The following is a 12,255-nucleotide window of genomic DNA, read 5'->3' as shown; positions in this document are numbered from 1 at the left end:
TTTCATCCACGAAGCAACAGCTCTAGGAGCACTCCAAGATTAGTGAAGACGCTCAGAAGTCAACTAAAGACATGGCTACCCACCATCAAACCTGTCTCTGATCCACAGGTTTACTGCCAGATTTGGGGACAAATCGAAATATTTATAGTTTGACTAAATTTGCACAGAATTATGCAGTGAAAGGAGGAACAGTTTGTACCTGCCTCCTATAATCAATGATGGGATAGATGTCATGGAGGTCATATAAATTAATTTGAATTAGTCCAAATCTTTTTTTGCCATCTGTTCCAGATACCATTAAATTTAACAAATACCATTAAATTTAACATGGATTTCTGCAAATGGATCATTTTTAAAAACATATCATTGTCAATTTATTTTTTTGCTCCGGACGAAGCATGATGCCACTCAATGTAAGGATTTAATATAAAAATATCATTTCAAGGTCAAAACTTGCAACAATAAGCATTGTATGAATAAATTCCAAATCTATATATATATCTATAAAAGTGAACGTGTGTGTCTGTGTGTCTGTCTGTCTGTGTACATTTCCCTACGCAATAACTCTGTCAATTTTTAGTCTATAGACTCGAAATTTGAAATACCGGGTACTGAGATTTGGGAAAATCGATGTGACAGGTGTCAGCCAGAAATTTGGCTGTTAAGGGGTCAAATTTCAACGATTTGACCTTTAAGAACTCTACCAAACTCCTCCGACAATTTTGGGTCTAGACACTTGAAATTTTAGATATAGGTTCCTTGAACATGGATCTAACTTAATAAAGTGATTTGAGCCCGAAACAATAAATTTTAAGGGGTCATAATAGGGGTCAAAGTTTAAAAAAAAACAACATTTTTTTTGTTTTTTTGCTTTTTTTGCACAGCATACACCTCCAAACACCCGAGCAAGGGGTCAAAGTTCAACGATTTGACCTTTGAGAATTCTACCAAACTCCTCCGCCAATTGTGGATCTAAACACTTGAAATTTTAGATATAGGTTCCTTGGACATGGATATAACTTAATAACTTGATTTGAGTCCAAAACAATAAATGTTAAGGGGACATAATAGGGGTCAAAGTTTAAAAAAATTGACCGCTTTTTCTTTTTCTTTTTTTTTTCTCAACATACACCTCCAAACACCCGGGCAACGCCGGACTGAAATGCTAGTATTTCTATATTTTAACTTTGAGTTTTATTAGTTTCTTTCTTGTTCATATGACTGGACAGACACATAACAGTCGACTCTGAAACAACCACTCTCTGTGGTGGTACTTCTGTTCTCAATCATGTGAGAAACTCTTCAGAGAGAAAGAGAGAGAGAGTATGCCTCCTGGATGTACATACTCTGGACTAACTCAAGCAGCAAAATCCCACCCTTTCACTGTTAAGATCCCTTGATACTATGATGTTTTTTGTTTGTTTGTTTTTTAGCACTTTGGAAAGATTTGTCTGTTTATTTTGTGGCTCCAGAGCTGAATCTTGTGGTTCCAGAGCTGAGTATTGTATTCTGAGCAGAAATTCTGCAGAAAGAATTTTTTTTTTTTTTTTACTTTACAAAAGTGTCAATTTATACTTACGAATTTGTCTGAATTCATCTGAAAATAGACATAAAAAGTTTCATTATTTAAAAAAAAAAAAGGAAAATAATTGCATACCTTAATTTATGAAACTCAATGTAATTACAAAACATACAACAAATAAACGACAAAAGTCTATACTCCAAATTTGAAAATGCTGACCATCTTACAATTTATTCCTTTAATCATGGTGACCTGAAAAATTCCTGATAATCCCAACACTTTTTCCAGTTTCCATCAAAAATTGTCGTAGACTTATGAGATGACAAATTTTTATGATTTCAGTTGACATACACCCTACTAAAGCCTGATTGTCATACCTCGTGAATTTCAAAAATGCAACCCGGACGTGAGGACACTTTAAAAGAATGAATTGCAATAAAATTCTGTTTTAAACAAAAGTGCCATAGAAATGTATGGACCATCTTGCATGAATCAAACATTAGTTTTTGAGTGGCATAAGAGATTCAAGGAAGGCAGAGAGTTTGTGGGAGGTGTGGGAAGAGTAAGGAAGTCAGAACATCAAAGTTGATTGGCCAAATAAAGAATTTCATGGATAATGATCGTTGTGTATCTATGGAGACAATTTGCTCCTGTGACTTTTGCTTATTCCCTAAATTTTAGAAGCTGTCGTTAAGAGACAATTAAAGAGATGAAAGAGGCTGTGACGAAGGTCATTGACATATGAACACAAGAGAACTTCCATGGGTCCTTCCAGGAGTTGTTATAATGGTACAACAAGTGCATTGCAGCTGGAGGAGATTACTATAAATAAAAGTGCCCATAGGAAAAAAGTCTGGAAACTTATTGAAGGCACGTTGCAAATGACCTTCCAGAGAAAATTATTCAGAAAATATCTCTATTCTGCTATCGCTTCGCACCCATTTTCCTCAGAACAGTTAAAATATGCAACTGATCTAGAAGTTGGTCTAAATGCAGTTATAGATGATTACGTTTTAGAAATTTGTTTAATGTTGTTAAAACTCAGCTTTTGTTTTGGAATCACAGACGTGTCTTTTTTCTTCCTGAGATTCTGCTCTTGAAAAATCGACTCTTTTTTTTTTTATCAAATTTATTCAAATTTGTGCATAAATGTTGTATGTATGTTTTTCAGTTATGCAAGAATGTTAAATTAAGAATCTTGCATTCTAATCGGTTATTAATTTGCGAGTCAAGTCTAGTTGTAAGTATTGCCTCATTAATTCTAAGGTTGCCAATATTTCTTTCAGTAGCCATAATGCATAGTTATTAATTTATATTCTTATTAATAAATAAAAGTTTCTTAATTGAGGATAATTTCGTCGACTCTTTTTTTTTTTTATCAAATCTTTCTTGTTTGTTTGTTTGTTTTGTTGGGTTTTACGGCATGCCAACCCTTTGGGTTATTTTATGCCGAGTTCAGAGAGCTGTTGTATAAAGGGTTCTTTTTAAATGTTTTTATAAAGGCCAATTTTTTTAAGAAAGGAGAGTATGATGTGGGGATTGTTTTTTTAATATCGTTTTCTTTGTAGAATTGGTTTCTTGCTGTTACAAAATCAGTACATTCAATTAATATGTATTTGATTGTGAGTGGTGTTTGATAAGGTATACAGATTGGTTCGTTTTCTTTTTTTAGGAGATATGAGTGGGTTAAGTGAGTATGACCTATTTTTATTCTTGTTAGTTTGACTTCTTTTCTGTTTAGTTTCGTATTTTGTTCTTGTTTTTTGATTTTTGGCATGATTTTGTGAAGTTTATTGTTAGGGTGTTCATTCCAGTAGGTTTGCCATTTCTCTGTTGTGTATGCGTTGATACGTCTTTTTAGATCTATGTATGGAATTTTAAAATTTGCATCGATTGGGAAATTTAAGGCATTTTTTGCTGCTGAATCATCTAATTCATTACCTTTAATACCGGAATGGCTCGGTATCCAGCAGAAAAGGATTTCTTTTTTACTGTTTGATTGAGTTAATTTTGTAGTAATTTTGCGATTAGGGGATTGTCCATGCTTTTTATTTTTAATTGCTTTTAGAGTCGATTGGGAGTCTGAAAGAATTATAAATTTGGATTTTTTTGTAATTGGAGGCTAGATTGAGAGCTAGAATTAGAGCATGTATTTCGGGTATTTCGGCACTGAAGATTGATGTTTCTTTGGGAGGTTGGTTTGTTTTTTTGATTGATTTATTGAGTATTGCTGCACTGGCTGTTGCGTTATTTCGTTTGGACCCATCTGTATAGATGTGTGTGATTTGGATACTTTTCTTTGATTTTATCGAGATCATCATGATAAGTTATTGGATGGGTGTGTTTCTTTTCATGTTTACTTAAATTTAGATCGATGTTAGGGGTTACAATTTTCCAGGGAGGGGGTTTTGAGTAGGACAGTTTCGTGAATTCTGGTTATCAGTAGACTTGCTTCTTTGGAGATCCGTTTTATTCTAAGTCCAAAAGTTTTGATTGAATTTTCTTTTTGGTCGAAGAGGTGCTTACGATGTGGGTTTAAAGTGCTATTGTGTGCTGGGTTTGTGGGGTTGGCTGCAAGTTTTGTGTAGTACTTTAAACCAAGGTTTTGGTTTCTAAGCATTGAAGGGGTTTCATGCGCTTCTGCTTTCTACAGGGGATGTTGGAAATGCTCCTAGTGCTAGTCTTAGTCCAGACTGGCATATTATGTTGAGGGCTTTTAAATATGACTTTCTGGTGGATTGATATATAAAACTGCGATAGTCTATTTTTGATCTGACAAGTGTTCTATATAGTTTGAGTCGTGTGTTTTTGTCAACTCCCCAATCTGTATGGGCGATGACTCGTAGGAGTTGTAATGTTCTATTACATTTGGTTTTGATATGATTGATGTGTGGAATTTTGGCCTTTTCCGGGGTTTTTTTTTTTGTTTATTTATGTATTAATTAATTAATGCTATTATTGTAGGGAAAAGAAGTAAAGAGAGCGAGACAGAGAGTCGAATTTATGAGGTTCTTTCGTAGAAAATATATCAAGAAAACAAACACGGTTCACTCTTAATTTATAAAAGAAAAAGAGATTTATTACATTTTAGGAAATATTTTCATTGAAAATAATAGTTCATTTATGAGTGAACAAAAGGGGGAAATTAGTTTGAGATTTCGAGGAAGTTTGAGTTGATAATTCAAGAGCCATGATTAGTTCACGGGTCTGTAAATCGTAAAGAAAACTTCCTCACTCAACTATATAAAATAATTTTCACTGAAAGTTTTTGAGTAGAGTTAATTAATCACTCTGGAAGGTGCATTGAAAAACGTGAAAAGTTTTAAAATAATTATTTTCATAAACTTAATTTCAAGTGAGCATACGATAATAAAAGGGGAATGCAAAAGTTAGTTACTGTTTCTGTGTCTGTGTGTTCGCCTACATTGTCTGATTAGCTGACTTGAGTTGCAGACAGTAGTGATATATGCCTTCCAACACTGTCTCTGAATTTTTGTTAACTGGTCTTTTTTGGAAAATACAGAGCTCTTTTAAAGATTCTCATCGGCTCCCAGACACCGAATTTCCGACAGCCTGGAAAACTCTCTGATTGGTCAGAAAACCAAAACATTGAACCTCCAAAGCAATTCAGTAAAAAGGCGCCTCCAGCCGCATGCGCAGAAAACGTCTCGGGGCACTTGAACTTCAGGCAGCAAAAGAGTGAACATCGTAGCTCACCATAAAATGAAGTTTAATTTTTTGTCAAAAATGATTCCTAGGTGCTTGTGTTCATTTACGAATGGAATTTTTTCACCTTCAATCTGTAAGTTTGGGTCAGGGTGGAATTTGTGTTGGTTACAGAAATGAATGCATTTTGTTTTAGTTTGGGAAAATTTGAAACCATTTTCTGTTGCTCATTTATTAATTTTATTTATGTTTTGTTGAAATTTTCTTTCGATAGTGAGAATGTATTTTGTAGCTGATTGAGCAGTCATCTACGTATAAGGAGCTATCTATATCAGGAGAAAGTTCTTTTATAATGTTATTGATTTTTATGTTAAAGATAGTTGTTGATAATATGCTGCCTTGGGGCACTCCTTGATTTTGTGAGTCTGATAAAGTAGAGTCTATGCAAACTTGGAAAGATCTATCTGTGAGGAAGTTTGTAATAAATTCAGGTAGTCTACCTCATAGTCCAATCTTGTGGAGATCTTTTGATACCATGTTTCCAAGTGGTTTCATATGCTTTCTCAAGATTAAAAAAAAAACAAAAAAAAAAACATGTTACGTTAGTAATGTGGTCTATACATCCTCGATTTTTTTGGTATCCACATTGGATTTTAGAAATTTTGTTGTCATCTAAATATCATAGGAGACGGTAGTTGATCATTTTTTTTAACGTTTTGCATAGGCAGATTGTGAGAGCTATTGGTCTGTAGTTTTCTGGTTTGATGTATCTTTTCTCAATTTGGGTTTCGGTATTATTGTTGCTTGTTTCCATGAAGTTGGGAAATCTTTCGTTTCCCATATTTTATTATAAATTTTGAAAAGGAATTTGTTTAAGGAAGCTGTAGTGTACTTCATCTGGTCCTACAGCTGAGTTATGGGATTTTTCTATAGCGGTTTCTAGTTCATTGAGGGAGAAGATTTCATTGTAAGGCTCTTGGTTTTTGGAGTTAAAGTTTATTTTGTATTTTTCTTCATGTTTCTTAAGTATTTGGAATTGTCTATTGTAGTGTTTTGATGATGAGTTTCCGGCAAAGGTTTTAGCTAGTGTGTTGGCAATATCTTTTTTATCGGTTATTTTCTGTTTATTTGTGAGGAGATGTTTGATTGGGTTCGGATTATATTTTCCGGATATTTTTCTAATCATTTTCCAGGTGGTTTTGGGTTTAGTGGTGATGTTGATTTTGTTGACAAATTGTTGCCAGCAGATTTTTTTGGATTCTTTAATTGTTTTTAGAGTTTTAGCTCTTTGGTGTTTTTTTTTTTTGTTTTTTTTTACAAAGGCATCACCACATTATCAAGGCCCAGAGGCCACTCAAGGATAAGGGTTAAAGAGTGTACAGTAGAAATTGGTCAATATAGTAATCATTAGTAATGAAAATTTGGTAAATTTAATAACTTATATGGAACGGCTCATCAAGAACTTATTTACTTTAGACTTGAACACAACCATATTGTAGTCAGCCGGAAAGCAGGAAAACGGAAGACAATTCCACAGGCGTGCAGTTCTAAGAAAGAAGCTTTGTTCATGGAATCTACGTTAAGGTTTAGGCACAGATAAAGAGTGGGGGAAATTATTGATAGTGTTTACAGCTAGACGAGTGTTTCTTGTGAAAGTTTGGCGAGGGGGGACCATAGATTGAAGCTCAGTTGAACACTTTCCATGAAAATAACGATACATCAGAGACAAACTCGCAACATCTCTTCTGTGAGATAGAGGTTGCAAGGAGGAGAAAAGGACATCTCCTACGAGGCTACGAAGTCTATTTTGAACTCTATCAAGGCAGGACAAGTCCTTTCTAGCAGCTCCTGCCCAGATGTGGCAACAGTATTCCATCCTTGGACGTACCTGGCTCTTATATAGGTAGAGAATAGCATCAGCAGTGAGATATCTACTGGATCGATAGAAAGATCCCACCATTTTTCCAGCGGCCTTGGCAACAGATTTGATATACGTGTTCCATTTAAGATCAGGAGTAATGGTCAAGCCCAGAAGCTTGTCAAAACTTGAGGCCTCCTGAAGACGAGAGCCATTCATTTCAATTGATGACAAATGTGAATTAGAATGTTGATGATGTAAAGAGAGAAGCTTGGTTTTAGATGCATTAAAAGTAACCAGCCACTCCTTTCCCCATTGTACTACGTGCTCAAGATCAGAGGAGAGAGAATTGGAGAGAACTTGGTCGTTTACTGTCTTAGATGTGGTACCATAAATGGTAGTGTCGTCAGCATAAATGTCTACAAATGATGTAAGGATATGATTTGGAAGATCATTAATGTAGATCAGGAAAAGAGTTGGTGTTTGTATTCTATTAAGTTGTTGGTTGTTTTTTAAATTTTCTTAAGGCTGCCTTTCTGTCTGATAACCGTTTTACATTCTGGATTGAACCATGGTTTGTTTGTTTTTTCCAGGAGGAGAATTTTGGGGGATGCATTTTTTGGCTATTGTTATGAGCACTTCCGTGAATTCTTCCATTGTTTGGATTTGATGTTCTATTAATTGTAGTGAACAGAGTTCTTTGAATTTGGCCCAGTTGGCTTTGTGTTCCATCTGGGTTTTGGATGGAGTTATTGTAATTGATTTTAATAGGGTAGTGATCACTTCCACAGGGTTCTTCGTAAGTGTTCCATGTATAATCCAAGAAGCTTGATGGATCACACATGGTAAGGTCAATGGCATTTTGTTGGATTTAAGTATGTGGCATTTTTTTGATTGAGGAGGCATAAGTCATTTTTGTTAATTAGTTGTCAGATTTTATTTCCTTTTGAGTTTGTGATTTCACATCCCCATAGCTTACTGTGTCTCCTAGGAGGATGAACAGTGAAAGTAGTTTTGTTAAATGTTCTAGTTCATTTTCGTCTATTGCTTCATGAGGGGGTGGGGGGTATATTGAGCAGATTGTGATTGTTTTGCGTAATGTGACTTGAGTTGTAATTGCTTGGAGATTTGTTTTGACAGAGAAATTGCTTTGAGGTATGTTATTCCTTACAAGAATTGAGGTGCCTCCATTAGCACAAAGGCCTGTGTTATGGAAATAGTTGTATTGTTCATAGTTTGGTGTTTTGAAATAGTTATTGCTTTGTCGGAAGCAGACAATGGCTGGGTTGAAGAATGAAATGAGTATAAGAAGTTTGTTATAATTAGATTTTATTCCATGACAATTTTATTGGATGATTTGTTGTGTTGTATTTTTATCCATGAGGTTATTTACTTTTCCTCTATTTCCATCGGTTTATCTTGTCGGAGTTAGTGTCTTTGGTGAAGTGTTTTGCTGAGTTTTTTCTTTTTCTTTTTTTTGTTTTTGATCTGAATTATGATCTGGGTCTTGCTTGAGATGTCGCTGTTTTGGCTTCTTGTTCATTTTTTCCCTCTTGATTACTTGTTTGTTTGTTTGTTTTTTTATCCAGGGTGTTTTTGGTTTCTATTTTTTCTAGAATTTGGAATCAGTTTTGAGTGTCTATTGTTTGGTTTTCTTTTCTGAAGAGTTCTTTATTTGCTGTTTTATCATTGTTTATATTTTTATTAAATTTCTGGTGATTATTTTGTTGGTTTCTGTAATATTTTTTAATGTTTCTATTGTAGATGGAATATTACTTTCTTTGTTTGGATTTGTTATTTCTATTTTTTGTTTTCCAGATTTGAGTATTTTTCTTTTAGGCTATTTTGAAATTCGACCCATTCATTAATGTTTAACGTCATCAGTTCCTTATATTGATCATGTATTTCAGTTGTCTTTTTTGCCGTCTCAGCATACGTGTTGTCTTTCAAGTACGTATCAACAATTTTTCTGGCTTTTGGGAATGTTGTATTTTTTTGTACTTTACTTCCATTATTTCTTTTCTATATGTTTTACATATTTTAGAGAAGACTGGATGATCTTCTTTGCAGTTAATGCATTTCATTTATGTATTCTTCTTCTGTGTGGTCAGGCTCTCTGTTGCCGCATTTTCTACATATTCTTTTTTCCTTTACAGGCTTCTTTATGATGTCCATATTTTTGGCAGTTGAAATATTTTAACAGAGCTGGAAGGTATTAATTGACTTTTACATTTAAGTAGCTGACCTTGATTTCTTTGAGTATTGTTGGTGTGTTGAAAGTTAATGGATACATATTTGTAGTTATTTTATTGTGTCTTTTACAGGCTTCTTTATGATGCCCATATTTTTGGCAGTTAAAATATTTTAACAGAGCTGGAAGGTATTGATTGACTTTTACGTTTAAGTAGCTGACCTTGATTTCTTTGAGTATTGTTGGTGTGTTGAAAGTTAATGGATACATATTTGTAGTTATTTTATTGTGTCTTTTACAGGCTTCTTTATGATGTCCATATTTTTGGCAGTTGAAATATTTTAACAGAGCTGGAAGGTATTGATTGACTTTTACGTTTAAGTAGCTGACCTTGATTTCTTTGAGTATTGTTGGTGTGTTGAAAGTTAATGGATACATATTTGTAGTTATTTTATTGCGTCTTTTACAGGCTTCTTTATGATGTCCATATTTTTGGCAGTTGAAATATTTTAACAGAGCTGGAAGGTATTAATTGACTTTTACATTTAAGTAGCTGACCTTGATTTCTTTGAGTATTGTTGGTGTGTTGAAAGTTAATGGATAAATATTTGTAGTTATTTTATTGTGTCTTTTACAGGCTTCTTTATGATGTCCATATTTTTGGCAGTTGAAATATTTTAACAGAGCTGGAAGGTATTGATTGACTTTTACGTTTAAGTAGCTGACCTTGATTTCTTTGAGTATTGTTGGTGTGTTGAAAGTTAATGGATACATATTTGTAGTTATTTTATTGCGTCTTTTACAGGCTTCTTTATGATGTCCATATTTTTGGCAGTTGAAATATTTTAACAGAGCTGGAAGGTATTAATTGACTTTTACGTTTAAGTAGCTGACCTTGATTTCTTTGAGTATTGTTGGTGTGTTGAAAGTTAATGGATACATATTTGTAGTTATTTTATTGTGTCTTTTACAGGCTTCTTTATGATGTCCATATTTTTGGCAGTTGAAATATTTTAACAGAGCTGGAAGGTATTGATTGACTTTTACGTTTAAGTAGCTGACCTTGATTTCTTTGAGTATTGTTGGTGTGTTGAAAGTTAATGGATACATATTTGTAGTTATTTTATTGCGTCTTTTACAGGCTTCTTTATGATGTCCATATTTTTGGCAGTTGAAATATTTTAACAGAGCTGGAAGGTATTGATTGACTTTTACGTTTAAGTAGCTGACCTTGATTTCTTTGAGTATTGTTGGTGTGTTGAAAGTTAATGGATACATATTTGTAGTTATTTTATTGTGTCTTTTACAGGCTTCTTTATGATGTCCATATTTTTGGCAGTTGAAATATTTTAACAGAGCTGGAAGGTATTGATTGACTTTTACGTTTAAGTAGCTGACCTTGATTTCTTTGAGTATTGTTGGTGTGTTGAAAGTTAATGGATACATATTTGTAGTTATTTTATTGTGTCTTTTACAGGCTTCTTTATGATGTCCATATTTTTGGCAGTTGAAATATTTTAACAGAGCTGGAAGGTATTGATTGACTTTTACGTTTAAGTAGCTGACCTTGATTTCTTTGAGTATTGTTGGTGTGTTGAAAGTTAATGGATACATATTTGTAGTTATTTTATTGCGTCTTTTACAGGCTTCTTTATGATGTCCATATTTTTGGCAGTTGAAATATTTTAACAGAGCTGGAAGGTATTAATTGACTTTTACGTTTAAGTAGCTGACCTTGATTTCTTTGAGTATTGTTGGTGTGTTGAAAGTTAATGGATACATATTTGTAGTTATTTTATTGTGTCTTTTACAGGCTTCTTTATGATGTCCATATTTTTGGCAGTTGAAATATTTTAACAGAGCTGGAAGGTATTGATTGACTTTTACGTTTAAGTAGCTGACCTTGATTTCTTTGAGTATTGTTGGTGTGTTGAAAGTTAATGGATACATATTTGTAGTTATTTTATTGTGTCTTTTACAGGCTTCTTTATGATGTCCATATTTTTGGCAGTTGAAATATTTTAACAGAGCTGGAAGGTATTGATTGACTTTTACGTTTAAGTAGCTGACCTTGATTTCTTTGAGTATTGTTGGTGTGTTGAAAGTTAATGGATACATATTTGTAGTTATTTTATTGTGTCTTTTACAGGCTTCTTTATGATGTCCATATTTTTGGCAGTTGAAATATTTTAACAGAGCTGGAAGGTATTGATTGACTTTTACGTTTAAGTAGCTGACCTTGATTTCTTTGAGTATTGTTGGTGTGTTGAAAGTTAATGGATACATATTTGTAGTTATTTTATTGTGTCTTTTACAGGCTTCTTTATGATGTCCATATTTTTGGCAGTTGAAATATTTTAACAGAGCTGGAAGGTATTGATTGACTTTTACGTTTAAGTAGCTGACCTTGATTTCTTTGAGTATTGTTGGTGTGTTGAAAGTTAATGGATACATATTTGTAGTTATTTTATTGTGTCTTTTACAGGCTTCTTTATGATGTCCATATTTTTGGCAGTTGAAATATTTTAACAGAGCTGGAAGGTATTGATTGACTTTTACGTTTAAGTAGCTGACCTTGATTTCTTTGAGTATTGTTGGTGTGTTGAAAGTTAATGGATACATATTTGTAGTTATTTTATTGTGTCTTTTACAGGCTTCTTTATGATGTCCATATTTTTGGCAGTTGAAATATTTTAACAGAGCTGGAAGGTATTGATTGACTTTTACGTTTAAGTAGCTGACCTTGATTTCTTTGAGTATTGTTGGTGTGTTGAAAGTTAATGGATACATATTTGTAGTTATTTTATTGTGTCTTTTACAGGCTTCTTTATGATGTCCATATTTTTGGCAGTTGAAATATTTTAACAGAGCTGGAAGGTATTGATTGACTTTTACGTTTAAGTAGCTGACCTTGATTTCTTTGAGTATTGTTGGTGTGTTGAAAGTTAATGGATACATATTTGTAGTTATTTTATTGCGTCTTTTACAGGCTTCTTTATGATGTCCATATTTTTGGCA

At 33.5% G+C, this 12,255-nt stretch overlaps 1 protein-coding gene across 2 annotated transcripts in view; it reads right to left on the bottom strand.

Moving 5' to 3' along the window:
• The window catches only part of LOC145279424 (uncharacterized), an 85,996-nt gene that overhangs the window by 25,158 nt on the left and 48,583 nt on the right, over window positions 1–12,255 (bottom strand). For both annotated transcript variants that reach the window (XM_080130724.1, XM_080130725.1), the window contains exon 9: window positions 1,580–1,597. In XM_080130724.1, the coding sequence (XP_079986850.1) occupies window positions 1,580–1,597 (18 nt within the window). The remainder of the gene's footprint in view (window positions 1–1,579; window positions 1,598–12,255) is intronic.

The sequence above is a fragment of the Euprymna scolopes genome, chromosome 1 (genome assembly GCF_053919585.1).
Source record: "Euprymna scolopes isolate OS-2025 chromosome 1, ASM5391958v1, whole genome shotgun sequence".
Taxonomy (NCBI): Eukaryota; Metazoa; Mollusca; class Cephalopoda; order Sepiida; family Sepiolidae; genus Euprymna; species Euprymna scolopes.
Note: the sequence above shows the minus strand (reverse complement) of the source record. Positions and strands in the feature narration are given on the sequence as shown.